The following is a 22,335-nucleotide window of genomic DNA, read 5'->3' as shown; positions in this document are numbered from 1 at the left end:
GTGCCTGTGACTCAAATGTGATTTGCTATATTATTTCAAACTTAAATGTGCGAGTCACGAGCAAGGTATACCCCACTATTTACATTAACCCCTAATTCCAATTTTCATGCCCTTCCTCCCATTCGGGAGCTCCAGGGACTCCTACCAAAGTGATTCTTGCCAATATTCCCAGTGAATTCTAATGAGTGCTCCCCATAGAAGGATATCCTTCGCTAAATCTAAACTGTGTCTATGGCAGAAAAAGGTGTTGGTAAAGTGAAGTGCTTTTACTGCAGACAATAAATGTGATTGTTTGCATTTGAAATTGGAATAATTATGATCCCAAAGCGGAGGACATTCGTGCAGTGATTACCAATTGTATATGGTGTGACAATGTGGAAATTATACCTACAATTGAGAGGATTTCGATGTTCAGTACAAAAAAATAGTAGTATATATCTATATCTATGCCATTGAATATTCATCATCTTCATTCCCAAGTTACCGCCAGAGTGGATTTTGCAGAATTTTACCGTGTCAGGAATTTTCAGTGTGTGTGTGTTGTGCAGTTTTAAACCATACGTTTCTGACAAATCCGTTGAAACAAAAAATCCCTGGTTTTCAATATCCCATCGAAAATGCTCTGTAGGTGGATGAAAAAGTGCAAGCTAATCCCTACGATGATGATTTACTAGGGCAGAACGCGATTGAAATCGATATAGATTTGGGGGAAAAACAATTGGATTCGCCTTGTGACCCACCCAGTGGAAATTCAATGATAGACATATCAACTCTTCCGTAGGTGGAGTTGTAATGGTATCCATCTTAAGGGATAATACCATTACACTTTAACAAATTGAGTAATTCTATATATTTGGGTAAAACAGCTGAAAAAATAATTATTGATGGAAAAATTGTGTTTTCGTTTCATAAAAAGAGCAAAGTATAAAAGTATGACTTAATCAATAGTGAAAAATTTTAATTTATGAATATTCCAATTTATCGAAATTATAATACTATTTTTGAATTCAAATTCTCATATCCAAAAAATATTTATAGCTTTTTAATTAAAGACGAAAATCAGATGAGCAGTAAAAAAAAATAAATTTTCGTCGGTAAAAATGCTTTATTCTTTTTACAATAATTAGTCTAATTTAGATAAATAACATCTAAAGTTGTTGGTTTTAAAATGAAAACCTCTTTATTTTTTCTTTTTCAAAACTGACATACTAATTTCACCGCTTTTAAAGTTCTAAATTGAGTACATGCTCATCAAATTAATTTTTTTCTGACTAAATTTCATTTTTTACATCAAGTTTTACCAACTGATCATGAAACACACCTATTATCGAAAAAGTTTAAGTTAGTCATTGATCAAGTTTGCAATCTTTTTTTTTCAAAGTAACGTTTTATATTGCAATGTTTAAATGGGTCCCGGTCGAAATCCGGAAAGCCAAAATCCCGAATGGGCCAAAATCCCGAAAGCCAAAATCCAGAATTCTTAAAAGTTTTATAGCTACTCCCACGATTGCACCCGCGGTCGCTGGAGGCAAAGGGAAATTTTTTGTGCCTTGGGAAATTTATTCTACATATTTTCCTTAATATAATTTCATCTCTTTCAGGATTTTGAACTTTCGGGATTTTCTCTTTCGAGATTTTGTTTAACGGGATTTTGTCGTTCGGGATTTTGGCTTTCGGGATTTTGGCTTTCGAGATTTTGTTTAACGGGATTTTGGCGTTCGGGATTTTGGCTTTCGGGATTTTGGCGTTCGGGATTTTGGCGTCCGGGATTTTGGCTGCCTCCGGTTTAAACCTCAAAAAATTTTTATGTACAATCTGAGAAATCTTTACTTCGGTTTGTTTCGATCTCACTAGTATACGAATTCATGTAATTTCTAAAATTTTCATTAAAAAATTGAAAATTCAAATATTATGGCGCTGGCACACCTTTTCAATTGGGTGAATTTCAATCGATTGAAATTTTACCTCTTACTTTTTCAAAGCGAAATAAGATATATGTGTCTCTTTCTGTCAAATGAAAATTGAAATTGAAATTGAAATTTCAATTTCAATTTTAAATTTCATTTGACAGAAAGAGACACCTATATCCGATTTTATTTTGAAAGAGTAAGAGGTAAAATTTCAATCTGTTGAAATTCACTCAATTGAAAAGGTGTGTCAGCGCCATTAGGTTGGATTTTCGGAGACTTATTTTAAAAAATTATTTTACTTGTGACCAACTAAGTAATTTGATCAAAGTTTTAATAAGTCGAAAACTGAATTTTAGGTCGTTGTCAAAAAAAAATGATTTTCGTAAAAAATTTCACTACGTTTTTGCTTTGGAAATTTTGAGACAATATTCTTAATTCTTGATTTTTTTTTTAAATTTCAAAATTGATGCAATCCGTTTAAGTTATATTATGAGAATCAATTAATATTGAACAGTAGAATAGTTTTTTTCTAAATAGAAACAACAGAAAGAAGAGTTTTTTGGGTATGTGACCTTTCCGTGAACTTTACTCTCGCATTTCTTATTTTAGGTTTGTTTCATAAGTTACCTTTAACATCCTTAAAATAGATTAAATGTTACAGAATTGAAATTTTAGTTAAAAGAGATGGAATGTTGTTTCGACAAAAAGGCTTTTGAATCTAAAGACCTTAAAAAATTAATTCAATCTGGATGAAAATCCATCGATAAAAGAGGTTTATTAAAATAATTTTATATAAAAAAAGTAATTTTATATTAGTTGATAAAAAACTATAAAAAAAACTATTAACTTATAAAAAAAAACTATTCACTTGTTTTTATTCCGAAATAGGCTGCAATATATTGGTAACAATAGCCAGTAAATATCAAATTTTAAACGATAAATTAATGTATTTTCAGTAGGTACAGGAAAATAGTGAAGCATTGTTATTCAACGGAAAATAAATAAGAAGACTCTTAATATTTCATTTATTTTTTAAAGAATTTTCTGATTAATTTTACGTTTCAAAGAGACCAAAATAGAATTTTTACTGGCCAAAATGAAATACTTGACTTACGGCATTTTTTGGTTTTAGTCTAGTCTAGGTTGACTTGTAGGGAAGGGGTCAAAAAGGATGAGAAATCAATATCCCTAAATGTTTAACTTAAACATGAGAATTTAAAGGTTATAGAGCCTATGTATGTATATAACTAAAATTCCAGAAATACAATAATTGCTTTGACTTCAAAGTAATTGTGTATCAAATTCATTCGAGAATTATTTGAAAAAAAGTTGAAAAACATTTTTTGGTAGAAAATAACGTAGAATTGGTCCAAAATCAGTTTAAAACACGCCAGACATAACAAGATTGTTTATAACTTCTTATTTTCTATTTTTTCAAGAATGTTCCACAGTTTCGTACATTAAAAAATATTGATCCAGAATTTATAAAATTCGATTTTTACTAATCATTTATTACCTAGTCCAAACCAAATTGCTGAAGCCAGAAAATTACATTTGACAATGAACTAACGTTTAGAAATTGGTTTGATAGCATTAAATTGAAAATCGGAATGGATCGATATTAGTTTTTTTTAATTCATAAATTTACGGTTGAAATGTAGTTTAAAATTTTAATTAAGTGTATGAATAACATTTTACTTGAATTAAATATTTGTGAGTCATTTGGAATTCTACTCAATTCGACATTAATAAATTGTTAACCTTAAATACTATCGGAGTATTTTTAAATTTAAACTGTGCAATTCATTTTTCAAAATTATATTAGTAAACACAGGGAATGAGTTTTCTATAAACGAAAATATAGTTAAATCATGTTTCTACTATGTAAAGTATCCTCTTTTAGGAATAACGCTACATCATGGGAAAGGTCGGTGTGCATATATAGATAAATTCATTCGCTTTATGCCTTGTAACATATCAATATTAAGTCGATATGATAAACGATTGGAAAACCATGAGTTTATGCTTGAAGGGGTGTATTAGGTTGGAAAACCACCCTTAAAACCTTGTTTGCAGTTATGTAAACATCTGTAAAGACACAAGTTTATTCCTCCTATAGACTTTTAGTGCATTTTTGGATTTAAGATTTACGATTGTTTCCGGAAAGCCATTGAGTCAGAATCACTAAAATATACTTCTTTAACATTTAAGTTCAATTGGATTTTCTCAAGGCAACCGAAATTGTTCAACGGAGGGAATAACATAAGGTAAAAGCCGCTAAATATCGATTACGTGAAAGTGGGAGGCACGTGAAGACTTAATTGTACAAAATTGAATTTTCTTGGGACACTTTGAGCAAAAAAAAAAAAAACAAGGTAAAATGGGAGGCAAGAGATATTGGAAGAAATTCTTGTAATATTGCGGTCCCAGTGGATGCTCCTGTTAAAAATTTCACCTCACGTCATTAATTAAGGATTTCTCATGAATTAGGGTGGTCTGAAGGGAAAGACGAATATGTGTGGTAAATAATACTCTCTCTGTGTCCACATAAATTATGCATTCTCCCATGAGGAAGACGAAGGAGGGTTGTTACAGGGTGGGTATTCTGTGGTGACTCTCTGGGCCCATAACATTGAGCGCAATTTTCTTTTGGGCATGCGTCATTCATTGTAATTTACAAGTTGTGTTGAAGTCATGTTACTTAGAAACGGCCTGTGGCACAATCAAATGCTTTCCTTAGTGGGAGACCTCACCAATATTGGCCAACGTCCACCAGACACTAGATCATACCTAGTGTAATGTACTCTTCGCAGTACATTCTGTGTCGCATATAAATTCCCTCTTTATGTGTCTCCTCTCAGCATTAATTACAAACCATCTTACTCCCTTTTCCCACGCCCAAACAACAGTGGAAAGTGTTCTAGTTTACATTTTTTTGCCATTGTCATATCTCACCTCTCTTTGGTATGCCATTTATTCCCTTTTGCGTCCTTTATTACCCCTAAATTTGCTCACTTTCTCACCCAACACACCTTTTGGTCGCCATATAATATTTTTTTTGCTGCCCCTAAGGTACAAGTGGAAGAAAAACTACCAGCAAACTTTCATGAGTATTTTCCCAGTGAAATACAATTGCTGGTTTGTGCCAGAAGCCAAAAAAGGCGAGAGGTCAGGTATTTGCTTGCCATTTAATTCAATTTTCCCTCTCAACATTGCTCTACCTGGTAAAAATTGGCTCTATGCAAATAATTTACTTGTACACCAATTGTGGGGGATATTTTTCACATTGAACAATTTTATTTTTCATTATGTTCCATCAAGGGGTCAGAAATTAGGACCTGATTATATTTTACAATACCTAATATCACTATGAGTAAAATTCCCTTTGTGTTTTATGTTAATGAACACATAAAAGAAAACAATCTTGTTAAGAAAAATTCGTATAGGGGAAAGCATCCTTCCATCGAACGTTCATGCCGTCGAATAATATGAATTTCTTTTACTTTTCCTAAGAGACTTCCACATGATTTTCGCATAATTATCAATAATTGATTATAAGCTAACTAATATTTAAATCTCTTAGGAAAATGCATACAACTCGAGGTGCTTGCAACTCTGAATGCGTGAAAATTCGATAGTGAGTTGAATTTTGGGGGTAAAGAATGGTATTGATCGAAAGCTCGCTCAGCTATACATAAGGTAAAGTGGTACAAGTTGGACAGAGGTACAAGTTGGACAATGGTACAATTTGGACAGGGCTTTTTGTCTTGATAAATTTAGTACTTATTTTTTATTTGTATATTTTTAATGCTTTAGTTTTATAATTTGGTTCCTTGGGCTTAAAAACAAATTTTGTACTGTATTTATCAAGAAAAAAACCATGTCCAACTTGTACCAACGAATTGTCCAACTTGTAATACTAATTCCATATTATATCACTTTACCCTACTAAAATTTAAGATCGATCGATGCCATAGAGGCTGAGTTATTGAAAAAACAAAATTTGAGGGTATTTCAAAATGGCGGCAGGAGGGTGTGGGGGTGGATGTGACATCACCTACTTCTAGCCGCCCATTGACATTTAATCTCTGCCGAAAACCGCTTGTCGATATCTCTTTCCGTTCTCTCTCAAGAAGGACGAATATATAGAAGAACGCACGACGGACGAACGGGACGTCCACGAAAATCGATTTTTGGCGTGAATGTCAAAATGCGTAAGTCCAAAATGTGGGCCCGATCTGACGAGATCGGATTTCATCTAGGACCACAAAAGCTGAGATTGTAAAGAATTTCAGTTAAAATTTATTTTTTCTGACCCTCAATTTTTGACCCTCTCGTCCTTAAAGGGTTAAAGCGATTCAGTTTTATTGGTTAATTATGTTATCGATTTGTTTACCCATTTGTTATCGATTGGAATCTGACGATTTCTTATAAAATTGAAAACCTTTCGAACAAAATGCAATTTAAACTAGATCCTCATGGGAAGTATTAGATTGTGAAAAAATTTCAAGAATCGGTTAGAATTACAAGAATTACATTAACTGCAAAGTTATATCCGAAAAGAAAAAAAATCGTTACTAGATTTATCAAAACCTTTGTTTTAGAAAAATAAAATACTAAATAAAGAAAATAAAAATGTAGCTGCCTTTAATAAGTAATGATTAATTAGCATTGAAAGCCTTAGGTCAATACCACTAAAACGGTTTTCAAACTAAAGGTTTAGCCTAGTTCTGCAAAATTTCAAAATCCTAAATAATAAGTAATTTTATAGATTTTTCAAAAACTAATTAATTATTCACTCTTATTATCTAATTTTAAGTAAAAATTTTCAAAAAAAATCTTGATGCTAAGAAGTTAGAGAAGTTGAGCCATATCGCTAAACTTTAGGTCTGAAGTCCTTGCCTTTAGTTTTTAGGTACAGTAGACTCTCTCAAATTCGGGCATATGGGACCGAAATGTCAGCCGAATTAGACAGAAATTCGGGCGACAAAGTTTTTGAAATGCAACGATTTTTTTATTCATGTGCATATAGATATTGAGTTTACACACTCATATATAACGTAAATTGCATGAAAATTCCTTAATAATGCAAAATCACATCAAAACTAAGACAAACCATACCAAATTTGAGCATATTTGATTCATTTGATAATCATAATCAAACTTGAAAATGACAACAAACTTTTTTCAAATGTAACCGCTGCCCGAATTAAAAAGTAACCTGATCTTAAAAGAGCCGAATTTGCGAGAGTCTACTGTAGTCGCTACCTCTACCTGACTATCTACCTCTAGATCTAGATAGTCACTAAAACGAATAAAACGATCAAACAGCCGTTTTTTTAATATTCATAAAATTCTACCCAATTTCACATGGGAGATATGATCAAAAATAGATATAAAAATAGATAAGCGTTGGGTAAGAATAAGCTCAGAAAAATGTAGGGGAAAGTGCCCATGCTTGATACCATTGGAACCCACACCCATAGATACACCCATACTTACCCATAGATTTTAAAATTGCGTTGCGATAAGTCACATATATATTGTGAAACATAGAAAATTTAGTCATTACGAAGCTTCCAATGGTTTCAAGCATGGGCACTTTCCCTTAAATTTTTCCCAAAGCTTTCGGCTCGGACTCCAAGCCTTCCTAGTGATAAATAAATAATTTTCTAATTATTTTAATAATTTATAATAATCATTATAAAAATATTAAAATAACTAGAGAATTAAGTGCAGGGCCCCAGATCCCATGCCCTGTTTATAAAAAAAAAAACTCTTTGACAAATCAAGAAAAGACTAAAATTTGACCACTGAGGAAGGTTTGGAGCCCGAGCCGAAAGCTTTGGAAAGAATTTGAATTTTTCTGTGCTTCTTCTTACCCGATGCTCACAGGTTTCCATACATATTGAATTAATCGTCGGAAATTACCAAATATATGAAAATAGAATTCAAATCAATCGTAATCTTCGTAAAGTTAATGATAAATATTTTTAATATTTATAAAACCTAAACAAAATTAAAGCTAGAAAGGCCTATCAAAATTATACTAACTTTTTAAATTATTATATAAAAAATCCAATGCGGCACCTTTCAAAAAATTATCCTTTTTTAATCACATCGGAAAACTAAAGTTTGTTTTCAAACTTGCGCTTCTTTTGCAACATGCTGTCTACATACGCAACGTAATTCGTGTTAGAAAAGTGAGAACCACGATGACATGTGTTTTTTTCCTAAATTTAAAAATCAATATTTGTCTCAAGGATTAGGAATGGTGTTGGAAGACTGAGTTCTAAAATCCATATGGCTTTTTTCAGTTTGCTTTAAATAAAGTCACCTGTAAACTTATGTTTAAAAATTTACTGAAGTGTCATCGTTTGAAAGAATCAGCGAGAAGGGATACTTTGCAGGTGGCATATAAAATTGTCATGAATTAGGAATGACTTTCTGTCTGGGATGGCACAATTCGCGAGAGTTGAACTCCCCTTTTCCAAAGCTTTTCCAAAGCGTCTTCCACTAACCAAGTACTTTCATGTTGTGCAAAATTTCATTTCTTCTCCACATCGTAAAGACTCACAAATCTAAGGGAAATTTTCCAATGTTTTTCCGCCTCTCTCTCTGTAAAACCCACAAATTTTTTCCATCCTCATTCTACGCGTGAATGCTTTTTCAAGCTAAAGGTGAGCTTCATAGAAAATTCATTAAACTTTTTTATTATTCGGCTCTGCGATTGGGAAGAAATTTCTTTGCGTTTACCGATTGACGAGCTGGATTTTCTCATAATCAACAATCTGTAAAATTTGAGGGGATTTCTGAGGGTAGGGATGTTCCTTATTCTTTTATATATCCAGTTTTGGTGGGTGATATCGAATGATATTCCTTCGATGTAAATCTCAATTTGGCAACTAATTTAAAACTTAAGCATAATTTATGTTCTACGTGGTGGTCTTTTTGTTATGCAAGAATTTTGGGGTGCGGCGATGGATTTTCACTTGATTTTCCAGCAATTCTGTTAGATGAAGTTATATAGCATAAATCCATGAGTGAATCTTTTTGGTGCTTCTACCCAGTATTCCAGTAGTATTTGTCCTATCATTTGTTTTTATCCAAACTGGAGGATCTTCTTCCGGATTTAGGTTTGTGTTTTCACATCTTCCGTGAGGGTATCTTAGTTAAAGCTACAAATTTCAATGGAGACGGTAAAATGGACACTCCTATGAGGGACATAAAATAATGCTAAAGATGGTGGTGTGAGAAAAAGCAATATAGTGAAAAGATGAATCGGTACATAACACTAAATCAACTTGGGGATGGAACTTATGGCACTGTTGTCCTCGCACAGCGAAAGGACACGGGCGAGAAGGTGGCCATTAAGCGAATGAAGCGAAAATACTACTCGTGGGAGGAAGCGATGAATTTGCGAGAGGTCAAGGTATGTTGATAGACACGCAATAAACTAAAAGCAAATATTTAACAATTTGGTAAATATCAATTATCTCGTGTTCCACGCAGTCCCTCAAGAAGCTCTCACATGCAAATGTGGTGAAACTGAAGGAGGTGATACGGGAAAATGACATTCTCTACTTTGTCTTTGAGTACATGAAAGAGAACCTCTATCAACTCATTAAGGATAGAGAGACACACTTCCCTGAATCAACAATACGCAATATGCTCTATCAGGTGCTCAATGGCTTAGCCTTTATGCATCGACATGGCTTCTTCCATCGAGATCTCAAGCCTGAGAATCTCCTATGTTCGGGTCCTGAGCTAGTAAAGATTGCTGACTTTGGTTTAGCTCGGGAGATCCGATCTAGGCCACCGTTTACGGACTACGTATCTACACGGTGGTATAGAGCACCTGAAGTCCTGCTACATTCCACCAAATACGGATCATCCATTGATCTGTGGGCTGTGGGATGCATCATGTCGGAGTTGTATACTTTTCGTCCACTGTTTCCTGGTACCAGTGAAGTAGATCAATTGTTCAAGATTTGTTCCGTTTTGGGAACACCCGATAAGGTAAGTGTTTTATGTGCTGGACATACTTACGAGTTAGGCCGAGAGGTAGCTTTATGTAATTGTTATCAAAATAATGATTAGACTAAATTCCTATCAGTTGACTACTAAATAAGGCATTTTTCAGTTTAAGATGTTTAGATGTCTTAGTTGGTCAGAAATTGATGGAAATGTAATCAAACCATTAGGGTAAGTGTACCAAATTCCGGCCAGCTTGCAATTCCGGCCACATTTTTTGTTCCTCAAATTTCCATGAATTTTTAGTTTTTACATACTCTAGATATTACACAATGCAAAAAATTCCGGAAGGGAAAGAAACTATGAGAATGAAGGTGGCCGGAATAAGCCACCAATGCTATGTCAACATTTTTATTCGTTTTAAAATATATAAAGAATGATTTTAGAGAAAATAAAGACGATAAACTGTCTACAAGGTTCCATGCAACACTCCTTATAAAAAAAAATAACAAAAAATTCAATTTGTATTAAAAATATTACATTTCAAACTCGAGACTTTAGCGCTTGCATGCAATTATGCCGAGATTTGGCACACTTACCCTATTTTGATTATATTTACGTTAAACGGTGTTGAAGCACTTGAAATACCTCAGATAAATATTTTGAAAATATTTTTTAGGTACTTTTTAAATATCGATAAATCATAAATAAAAATCGAAATCAACATAATTTATCGAAAATCGATAAGTCATGTTAGTAGTTTTAGAGTTGACTTACATGCTATAAGGGCTACCAAAAACTCAAGTTTTTATCTCATACCGTTTAACCATAGAAAAAGGAGGTAATTATAAATTACAAACAATCATATAGATGTCTTTTAGTGTTAAAATCTTTATTCGAAAAAAATGTATTAGAATATGATTCTTCTGAGAGATGAACCATATGTAGAATTTGAGAAATAGACATACATATAAGTATATCACTAGCCATTTGAATTAGATCAATAAATATTTGTTTTAGTATTTCCATCTACCTGGAGGTTTGAAGTCCAAATCTGAATATTTACATGTATACAAATGCTGCTTTAAAATAGTTTTATGAAACTCCCTTTCTATTTCAAAAGTTGCTTCTGGGCTTCTGATTTTTATTGATTGAAAACTTTTTTTTTTGGTTCATTGGCGTGTTCCTAAATTAACCATGATTTAAATCATTGATGGTGCAATCGTGCGTTTACTGTTGTATTTTCAGGATGACTGGCCCGAGGGTCATCGATTGGCGTCTGCCATACATTTCCAATTTCCAGCGTGCTCAAAAATTCCCCTTGACTCCATTGTAAGTCGTGCCACAGATCCAGCTCTGCAGGTGCTGGAGGATTTTCTCAGGTGGGACTCCGACAAGAGACCAACAGCTCAGCAATCTCTCAAGTATCCTTACTTCGAACTGGCCAAACCTAGACCGTCTAGTCCAGTGGTATCTAACTTTAGAACAGTGCCACCATCGACAATCTCCCATGGAGATCAGTCACTAGAGAATTGTATCAATGTGACACAGTTGTTGAGAAATAATCCCAATAACAATCCCGAACAGCACGAGATGAATAATCAGAGGATGTTCTACCTGAACAATGAACCAAAGAAGGTGGTTAAAGTTGCTCCCAGTGTAACCAGTAGCTCAACAGTTCAGCTAAAGAACAGTGCCAATCTCAATGGATTTGGTCCCACCATTGGACAGAATGGGGAGATTAATCTTCTCGGAAATTACAGCCAGCGGAAGAATTTGCAGCATGTGAATGGAAATACCGGTGGCAACAAGTACACCTTCAACAATGCCTATTCCGGTGTCATTGTGAACACGAAAGCCACTCCGGGTGGTTTTTACCTCCATCAGCAGCCAATTGACACCATTCTCGATTCGGACTCGGGTCTGGGTGATGCTCCACGTGTGTACAATGCCTTCTCCAAGCAGCGCAATGTTATGCCAGTGGTGAATGGTGACGCTGTAAATCATCATCCTGTTGTGACTTTCAAGTCCAAAGGGGTCATCCCAACGAATAAGTGGAACATCGCAGACGACGAAGGGGTGGATGATGATGATGAATTGGACAGGATTCTCGGGTGAGTTCATTTTCAGCACTTTGAGATATGAATATTAATTACATACCGCTGTCTCATTGTCAAAAGGAGCATCAATATGTGCCAAATCTATTCAAGAGAAAAATAAATTTGCCAGTTCAGAGATGCTCTGGATTATAGGGTAATGTGTTAAAAATCGGACAGTGTTGAAAGTCGGACTATACAAACGGCTTCAGCACACAAATCCATTTAAATTTGAGCTCTTTCTAAAGTGTTTGCCTTTCCAAATTTTACTCTTGGAGGGTTTGGAAATTTTTCAAACTTATTATATCTATTAGAACAGAGATTTGTGGAAAGTAGGTCCCTATTTTCAATTTAACAGAAGAATTTAGAGAGTTTAACCACTTGAGAACTACGCTTGAGTATACCCGGGCGGCTATTTAGGGGAATGTTGGCATGGTTCGCACAGAGTGAGCCTTCAAACAACGCAAATTTTCTCTTTATTTGCAAAGAGCTAGTTCGTCATTTCTTAGCCATAAGATAGATAATTATTAAGTTCATGAAACGAGATGAGAAATGGCAAGTCAGCTCTTTGCAAACAAAGAGAAAATTCGCATCGTTTGAAGGTTCACTCTGTGCGGACCATGCCTACGTTCCCCTATGTGTGAAAATTTCCATACCCAAGATAACTCAGCCAAACTAACCTGCGGAAGATAGCAATCGTGTTTTCTTTTCATTTTTTGATATTAAAATGTTATAGCTAATGTTAGCTGTTGGACTAAAAATGCTATAACTTCTATGATATAAGTAATTTCAAGTTTAATCCAAAATTATTTTTTAAATTGAAAACTTTAGAAAATAATGTTTGAATGTTGTACTTTTATATACTAAATAGATTGTAATACATATTTTTTTTTAATTAAAATTGAAAAAAAATGAAAATATTCAGTTGTTCCTTTATTTTTCGTGACCCACGTAACCCGTTAAAGTAAAAAAAAAAACAATATGTAGCGGATAATTTATCCGATATTAATAGATTTTTGTTAGAGCATAACTTAGAATTTAAAACAAAAATAAAAAAATAACAATATGACACCTTCATTTTTTTCGGGTTAAATAAGCTTCTGGTTACATACAAAAATATTTGATGATAGGCATAATGAAGTGATTTTTAAAGTTTATTACGACAGCTCAGAATGTAAAACGAATAAGTCGCGAATAGCCAACGTTACAGGAGAGCAATTTCCAGTTCAGGTTTTACATGCTGAGTATAAGTATTTTAAGATTTGAAATCCCTATAACTTTGGGAATAATTAACTTTCCGGTATAATTCACAGGAAAGATAGAGGGTATCAAGAAGTACCCGAAAAGCGAAAAAACAAATTTTGCAAAAAATTGACTTAGTACCTTCTAGTACCATTAAAAATTGACTTAGTACCATTGACTTAGTAAACTTCTTACCCTAAATTACCGGCCAGCTTGCAATTCCGGACACTTTTTTTCCTCGAATTTTCATGAATTTTTAGTTTTTGCATATTCTAGAAATTATACAACGCAAAAAGAAACAAAAACTGTCGTTTCGACAAACGAGACGATGTCAAGGAATTATGAGAATGAAGGTGGCCGAAATAGGCCACTAAAGCTATGTCTACATTTTTATTCATTTTAAAATGTATTAAGAATGATTTTTAGAGAAAATAAAGGCGATAAAATCTCTACAACATAGGTGTGTAAGAACCGTTGAAAACCGAATAAACGTCAAAATAAGTTTGTTCTGGTAGCGTATTGACCATTGACGTAGATGTTTCATTTGACGTTTATTCGGTTTCAACGGTTTTTGCACGCCTCTGCTCTACAAGGTTCCAAGCAACACTCTTTAAGAAGAAGTATATAAAAAAAATCAATTTTTAATAAAAATATTACATTTCAAACTTGAGACTTTGGAGCTTCTTGCATGCAACTATGCCGAAATTTGGCACACTTACCCTATTTGACTTATATTCTGACAAGTCGATGTGTGTAAATATATTTTTTTCTTAATTTTTACTTCTTATGAAACTTGAAACTATATCCATGTTAGGTTTATGCAATTTTAAGCTTCTTTCCTAACATGTAATTGTAACTCTGCTACTGAATCAGGTTAGAAATTTATTCCAAATTTTAGCATTTTCGGGAAAATTGATTTACATTTTCTATAATTATGTGCGTTTCAAACTTTATGCACATTATAAACATAAACTCTATTAGGCGACAACACCAAGGTGTGTGTGTTTTGCGGAATGCTCGAGTCCGTGAGATTGTGCATAGTGAAAATTCTTTAGTGTGCATACAATAATAATATTTCGAAACGGTTTACATTATTGATTAAAACAGGGTTAGAAATCATCTAAATAACCCAGTGATATAAAATTGCAATAATGTATAATATAAAATTAATTTGCTGTGCTGTAAATGTTCAATTACCGGTACTTTACGAATTTATTATTGGTGAAACCAGAAACGAAATGGTTATTTGTACTACCTCCATAATATCTAAAAATGAAAGAAGTTGTTGGAACAATAAGTAGGGGAAATGCTTATAATTTTGTCCAGTTTCTTATTTTGGACACTTCGGGGATAACATTGGACACTAAAAATAAATTGATTAAAATGATGGATTTTTATTCCAATATTTGATGAATAATGAATTCTATCTAAATATTTGTTCTTTTTGGAAGATTTTGACAGTAAATACGTTAAATTTTGAATATGATTTGAGTTGAAATTGCTTTGTTGAAAATTCAGTGTGAGCAATTGCTTACAAGAAATATGACAGAACTTCGTGGCTTACTTCAGTCTTATTTAGTTTTGGTGAAGTACTAACAAAGTTTGTTCGCTGTTTTTGAGTGATATTATTGAATATTCATTGAATATTGTGTTGATTCACGTTACTGATGATTTGTACATTTGACCTGAAGTGAGATTTGCCTTGTGAATTATATTTTTCGTGTGAAAAATGGGAAATTTTTTAAGACATTCACCAGTGAGGTGATGATTCTTATTTTGGACAGGTGTTTTTCTCACGAAATTTCGTGAAGTTTTAGCTTTTGTGATGACTAGGTTGGACAAATGCCTGGAGAAACAAAGGAGCATCATCTCTACGAAAGAGATGTAGCGAGAAATGCCTTGAAAGGCTCCCGGAAAGGTCAGGGAATGAGCGAATCCGCACGTACTTGGAGTATCGAAGTCAACTCACTTTAATGAATGATATGGAAAGTTTCCGGGCTTCTTGTGACATTTTACGGTTCCCTTACATGAACAGGAAGAGGACTTGGTAAGATTGGTTTATCAAATGAAGAACAATGGGCATCCTGTTGCGGCGGATTAGCTGTCCAAATTTACAGATAAGTTATAAAAATTAATAACCAAGTTGTCCAAAATAAGAGTCAAATTCACCTCTACATATCAATTCATTTTTAAACGTATTAAAACTAATTTTAATAAAAATAAGACGATAAATAGCTTGCTAAGTTTCTAAACAGCCCTTCTGAAAAGAGAGTAACAAGAAATGTCAATTAGTATAGAAAATATCGCACTTCAAACTGGGAACTTCGATGCTTATAAGCAGACTGTCCAAAATTATGAGCACTTCCCCTATGCGAAACTTGAAAATGTTAAAATAAAATTCCAGTAATGCTTATTTTCCTCTTATACCTCTGTGGGACGACTTACAGATGAGTCACAGAAGCCCAAAATTCGATATCCACTACTGTTTGGCTTCTAAAATTAGAAGTCAAAATCGTTCATCGTTTTTGGATTTTGTGCAATGCGTTGCTCTCTTTCTCTAAGAGTTCGATCAATAAAAAAGCAAAATATAAATTACTTTTAATTTTTTTGCGTAATTTTTAGCAATTTTTTGAAAGCATTTGCCGAATATGCAATAACTTTTCGATTGAATTTTTGAGTGATTTCGTGAATGACTTGTCTGAGTAAGGTTTTGTGAAATTTATCGCAAATTGCCTGCAATAATGTACTTCTCGTTTTGCTTTTCAAAATACTTTCACTCAAACTTTTTGGAATATACCAAATTCTCCAGGATAATTGAAATAGAATGCAAGTGGTTTTGGGGGTGGAGGGGAGTCCATCAAGGTAATAAACTGAAATTAATGAGGGTGAGAAAATTCTGGTATTTTTGTGAGATAAATAGCAGCCAATGATAGTGCCAGAGATGTGCTGAAATCAATGAAGTGTAAATTGGGGAGTATTTTTCACAATTTAATATAATACCACCGGGGAAGACTTCATTGATCTTCCTGAAATATTCGTGGAAAGATTTTTCACTGCCTAATACCACATGGAAAACTGTGAGAAATTGCTCAAATTGATAGGTGAAAAATTTGCAGGAAACCCGTATTTCCGTATCTATAGATAAAAATGATTTTTTTTCTTCATCCGTGGGTGGAATATGTTATAATTTGAGTATAAGGATATTGGAGATGTGAGTGCTGAAAGGACAAATTTTCATTGGGGCAGTGGAAGAGTGGAGATTTTCAATGGTCTTCGCAGATGATAGCATAGCCCAGAAAGGCCCAGACGGTTACTTACGAGATTTATTGCAAGTTCCTCGTATCGTGCATTACACGAGATACTTGAATTGATCGTCATAAATTAAAGTCAGTTCCTGGTCTATCTTGGTCTTCACATGTAAAAGTCATAAATATTTTCTCAGTAAAATTCTTCCAGCCCCAAGAAATGTATACATAGTTTTGCTTGTGCCAAGAAACTCCTTTAGAATTTAATACAGCTTCCGATTCAGTTTCTCAAGGGGCTTCTGGTTCACTATCTTTCCACGCAATCTCATGCACTGATTTTAGCGTCTTTGCGTCACTTCCTTTTTAATTAGGGGCTGAGAATTGCGCCTGATGTTGTAAAAGATACACTTGGACGGAGAACTTGAATGTATTTATTGTGAATCAATATTTGTATTATCGTGATGTTTAATAACTTTTCGTGTTTAGGACTTTTAATACAAATTCAAATAGTCATTAGTCATTATACCTGAATAAATAACGTAACATTATATGATACATATCTTTCTTTCAATTCTAATAATAATTTAATGCGACTTAAGTTCGATGGGATGATTACGAAAAGCGCTGTGGTTACAATTTTCCAAAAATGATGAAATTATTATTAGGTTTTGAAGTCACAAAATAAAATATAGTAGAAAATGTTGGCATTTCTTTGTATGAATTTTCTTTGAATGGCTGAAATTTTAAAGTGTCTTAGGTAGAAATGGGTTAGTAGTACCGCACAGGGGCACTTTCGAACACTGCGATTTTTTATAAGTTAAAGACTTAAAACAAACGAGATCTATGCATTTGTATATCGCTGATGCAGAATTATTTTACATTTAATTTTTTTTTATAGGAAGATAAAAGCATCATTGGATGCAACATTTATCTAAATAGTATTTTTGAAAAATTCGATTTTGACATCTAAGTATTTTAATTTCTTTAGTGAGCTTATTGAAAATTTAAACTTTAAATCAAATATTTAGTGTCAAAATTAAAGATTTCCAACTTATGAAAACTTATATATGTTAATGTTTCCAGTTCAATTTTTCTTCTTGTGTATTTTTTAATGGAGGGAAGTGGTGCATTTTTGAATTGGGACAGCTTTGAAATTGGGCATTTTTTCTCCTATTTTTAAACAGAATTGAGCCTTATCATGATGTAATTTAGCACTGCAATTGCTTTGTTGAGTTTCATTTAAAAATAGGAGAAATAATCCGAATTTCAAAGCTGTCTCAATTCAAAGGTGCCCCACTTACTCCTATTTCAGATTAAAAGCTGAAAATAATTTAAGACTTTATAATGAAAGATTTTTATCAGCGAATACGAACCAGGTTTTAAAGATTGGTTTAAAGATTTAACGCTTAAAAATTTATTTCAGAGTTGAGGGGTATGCCGCTTAAAAATAAGCCATATACCTAAGTAAAATAACAAATGAAATATATGAAATTTCCTTTTTTCAATAGGGGAGACTGGGGCAAAAAGTCACAAAACGGTTATTTTATTTTTTTTACAAGCTACCCTAATGCCCCAGAAATTTCTAATTAGTGCAGTTTCATAGGAAATTTACTGCTCTACAACTTTGTGAAAGTCATTTTCCTCTATTTTGTAAGGAAGTACATTTATCTAGCCGTTTTCTAAAAGGTAATTTTGTGACCATTCTCAAAAATGCTGGGGCAAATAGTACCAAGTATGGGATATTATCACATTTTGATATGCTTTATTACGGACTTTCTTAAATTTAAAAAAATAGCGAGGTGACATATTTTCATAGGAAATTTATTCCTCTACACCTTCGCAAAACACCGTTTTCTCTATCTGAGCGAGAAAAGCGCTTCTCAAGCTATTTCAAGCGGTGAGACGCAGAAATGACGTTTCTTCTCGCCGAGAGACATCAGAAATTGCTTCAGTCTTTGCTACTTTTTGCTCCATACCTTTTATTACTTTTTACCCCAAGTGGTCATTTTTAATAAAATGATTTCTGGAGAAAAGAATCTTTGTAAAATTCTAAAATAGATAGTAGTTTTATATTCAAAGAATCCAAATAATTTAAAAAATATTTACCAGTGCATAAATTTTGGAAAATAAGTAGGTCAAAATTGATATCTGTTGTAAGGAAAATATATCAAAAATAGGGCTAAAAATTTCAATATTTTTTTATTTTCTGAATAGCTCGAATTCTAAGAAACTTACGACTTTGAAGAAGGTCTATGTAGGCCATCTATGGAAAAAATTTTCAGCCGCTATCTCTTTTATCTTGGAAGATATTGAATTTTCAAATTTTCAATTTGTGACTTTTTGCCCCAGTCTCTCCTATATGAAAAAGTTGTAAGTGAAAAATACCAACTTATTATTTTTTCGTTGCCGTCCCATAAAGGTTTTTTTTTAATTTTTTAAAAAATATATATTGTACATTAATTTAATTTCTTCATCGACAAACTGAAAATAGAAAATTAAGGCAAGAGGTCTTGATTTTTTTAGGTTTTAGTTTAAGATTAGGGTAAAGTATGGGTAAAATAGCTTTAGTTTTAGATTAGGGTGAAATTTGCAATGTTTAAAACGTAAAAAGGTGTTTTATTAAAAAATAAATAAATTAAGGAATTTTATTTGCTTTTTGTTTAGTTGAATTGCGGTTTTAAATATATGTTTATAGTTTTTATTATCCTTATTAGCCATTTATTGTTTTTGGTTAAGTTCACCGCAACTTTAAGACGAAGTAAGCAGTATTGACCACTTAAACTCGTCAAAATTGAAGACAATTTTAATTTGGAATCACTTTATTTAATATAAAAATTACTGTAAAACAAACGTCGAAAGTGAAATATGTACAACTGTAAAAAACCATTTTTCCAATGATATACCCTAAAAATTTTGAGAAGTGCTTCAAAGTTACTTCAAAGCATATCTATATAAAATTTTATTTTAATAAAATAATTACAAAATTTACAACATTACAAAAGTTTAAAGCGACAAAAATATTTACATTACCCTATTTTTTCTTAACCATTTGCCGGAATAACAGAATAAGGCTCAATGTCTCGTGTTCTTGAAAAAATACGAAAACTTTTTAATTAGTATTCTTCTGCATTAAAATTATTAGAAAGTGCACTTAAACAAACCATCCAAAAGCTACAAGTAAACAATTTTATTTGACCCTAAATAATTAATTTTATGTAGTATGTGGTCTGGTTTCGTGATAAAATGTTGTGGAAAAGCTGTGCATTCATATGAAAACATTGATCATAAGTAATTACTCTTGAGAAGTTCATACCATGTAGTTCCTTTTAGGTCAAGGTAGTTATAATTTTAATCCCTATTTTCTCATATAGAAATCCTCAAGATATTCAGGAAGATATATCAAATTGTCGAGCATATGGTTCTAAATTAAACATGATGGTCTGTAAAAGATTTGAACAGCTTAAAATTAGATTCTATGTGTGCATAAAATTTGTGTATGTCGAAATTGTGATGCAGCTGCTCACCCCTCGACCCAGGGCATTTACCAAAAGAGATGCTATATATCGGGGAGGAAATCGATATGAAAGTAGGATTGTACGTGGTACTAAATGCAGAAAGTAGTGAATAAGGAAAATCCCCAATATAGGATGTTTCAGCAAGATGATTTGAAGCTAAAGTCTGTGGATATTGGTTGTAATTGGTCTTTATGCACCAATTATTGATTGACATTGTGAATTTCCCAATGAAAATGATCATAATTGCTTCCTTCCTTTTTGTTTCTTCTATTTTTCCCACAATTGTGATAGTTAAGTGTCTATTTTGTATGTAATTCCATCTTTTTCGGACACGAACATCCTCCCCACACACAAAAAAAAATAACACAAAAGGAGCAAGATAAACACAAAGAGAGTTCGAGGGGATTATCAGCAGAAACCTCTGTCGTCGATTAAGCTGGAGGATTTATTTGGAACGGTTTCCTTGGGGAAGGACAGCAGTGGATCGAAATATCCCAACACTGTTCCACTTGCCAAATCCAACAGCTATCGCAATAATCTCATGCTGAATGGGCTATTTGAGGAGGATGATGGACGTAGTGCGACCAAGAGGAGTCACTATTCCAATCATCACCAAGAATTTGTGGTCAACAATCGAAACAAGTGGGAATACCATATGCCTTTTACTCCTATTGCCATTTTCCCTGGGCAAACCTATCAAATTAATTCTTATCTCATTTCCAGGTCCTTCTTGAATCATCAACCTTTCCGTACGAATGTGCCCAATGAATACCATATCAATGGGGGCGTAAAGGCCTTCCCGTGGGAGGAGAGTGGAAGGATAAACGATGGTAAAAGTCTAAGTTGGATTGTTCGTGATATAAGTATTAGCATGATTTATTACTCATCCGAATTTCATACTAATTCCCAAAACACTTTTCATCTCTCTCTCTCTCCCCATGCTGCGGGGGATAAAGGTTTTGAAGGTGGTGTCAGCAAGAGGGAAAACAACAATTCCAACATTAGGACTGATTGGACAGCAAAGTACCTGAATAACTGAAGGTGGATTGCCAGGAGAGACCGAGAGAGAGACACATAAAATCATTGCAAATTGATAAAATTGCGCTATACAATCTGTGATAAAATCTCATAACTAATTTTGTATCACTAGGGATTAAACCACCTCATTCGGGATGGACTTAGGTTTAGAGAGACTACAACCTCTGAGTTTGTAATTAGTCATTTGTATAATGTCAGGACTATGTAATGGTTGATTTTCTTTAGAAATATGCATCACAAATAGACAAAATGTTCTGCTCTTAAATTAGAATTTTAAACATTGACCCACATAGAACTACTCATCCCTTTTGTGTTGTTTCTGATGAAGACCCTCTAGCTTTTTGTGCAACATCTCACGACGATGTTTCTTCTCTGGATCTTGACTTGGACATGGTTTTGCTGCTCCATCTCCCTCATCTGGTTGATTTTGGTCTTTTTGGTGACGAATCTCACGCTTTAGTGCCTCAATTTCTGCCTCCATGCGTTCATGCTCAGCCTCAAGGAAGTCCAAACTCTCCAATTCGAATTCCAACCCCTCAATTACATCGTACGCCTCGTCGAGCTTCTCCTCCAGGCTATGAACCTCCTCACGCAATTGCTCAAGAAGGACTGGGTCAGATTGGCGGTTTGGTGCGATGCTGGCTGGAAGGTCTGCCAATCCCCTAATAATTTCAGGCCTGGATTTAAATTCCTTCAATTCTGCCGCTTGACCTTTGATAATGGCAGTTTGGCTCTTGATCATATGCTCCATCTTAGTGATCGTTTCAGCTTGAGTTCTTGATCTCTCCGACAACCTGTTGAGCCCTACCTTTAGCTTCTGATTGGCTTCATACAGGTCATCCCTTTGCTCGGTCACTGCTTCCAGATCTAATCTCAGCTGGAGATTAATAGTGGAATTTTCCATATTTTCTCGCCTGAGGTTTACACACTCTGTGTTGAGCAGTTTGTTCTCTTTGAACAGGGCGTTGTTTTCCCTGGTGACTTACAAAAAAAAGATTCATTTAAAAATTTATTTTCCTAACGACCAATTCACATTAAATCCCCTACCTTTCTCTGCAGTGCCAAACAATTCTTTAATTTTTTGATTTAGTCTGAAGATTTCCTCTTCGTACTTATCACTGTTCATTGCTCCACTTTTATATTACGCATCACCGACAAGGCACTCAATTTTGTGTTCAATCACCTGTTAACTTGGGTGTTTCGGGTACCTCCTCACCATTAGCTATCTTATCAACTTCAATTTATCAGTTGCACACCTTTGGTGTGTTGGTGCGATAGCGATATCGGCGAAAATTGGTCATTTGGAGAGTTAGTC

The 22,335-nt window shown here is 33.7% G+C and overlaps 2 protein-coding genes across 8 annotated transcripts; one reads left to right on the top strand and one right to left on the bottom strand.

The window, feature by feature from the left end:
• Window positions 1-7,758: 7,758 nt before the first annotated feature.
• On the top strand, window positions 7,759-21,285 carry LOC129805349 (serine/threonine-protein kinase MAK). 6 transcript variants are annotated; one of them, XM_055853218.1, is made up of 6 exons: window positions 7,759-9,342; window positions 9,423-9,929; window positions 11,133-11,998; window positions 20,355-20,624; window positions 20,706-20,812; window positions 20,939-21,285. In XM_055853218.1, the coding sequence occupies exons 1-6, from the start codon at window positions 9,187-9,189 to the stop codon at window positions 21,019-21,021; spliced, it is 1,989 nt and encodes a 662-aa protein (XP_055709193.1). In that variant the 5' UTR covers window positions 7,759-9,186; the 3' UTR covers window positions 21,022-21,285. The 6 variants fall into 6 exon arrangements, with proteins under 6 accessions (XP_055709193.1, XP_055709192.1, XP_055709189.1 ...); XM_055853217.1 differs by having other exon boundaries at window positions 20,706-20,845; XM_055853214.1 differs by having other exon boundaries at window positions 20,706-21,285.
• Window positions 19,379-22,256, bottom strand: LOC129805364 (calcium-binding and coiled-coil domain-containing protein 2). 2 transcript variants are annotated; one of them, XM_055853244.1, is made up of 2 exons: window positions 22,068-22,256; window positions 19,379-22,001 (listed from the first exon to the last, which is right to left on the bottom strand). In XM_055853244.1, exons 1-2 carry the CDS (start codon window positions 22,144-22,146, stop codon window positions 21,316-21,318), a joined length of 765 nt encoding a protein of 254 aa, XP_055709219.1. In that variant the 5' UTR covers window positions 22,147-22,256; the 3' UTR covers window positions 19,379-21,315. The 2 variants fall into 2 exon arrangements, with proteins under 2 accessions (XP_055709219.1, XP_055709220.1); XM_055853245.1 differs by having other exon boundaries at window positions 19,379-21,994; window positions 22,068-22,129.
• Window positions 22,257-22,335: the final 79 nt, after the last annotated feature.

This window comes from Phlebotomus papatasi, chromosome 3 (assembly GCF_024763615.1).
Source record: "Phlebotomus papatasi isolate M1 chromosome 3, Ppap_2.1, whole genome shotgun sequence".
Classification (NCBI taxonomy): Eukaryota; Metazoa; Arthropoda; class Insecta; order Diptera; family Psychodidae; genus Phlebotomus; species Phlebotomus papatasi.
Note: the sequence above shows the minus strand (reverse complement) of the source record. Positions and strands in the feature narration are given on the sequence as shown.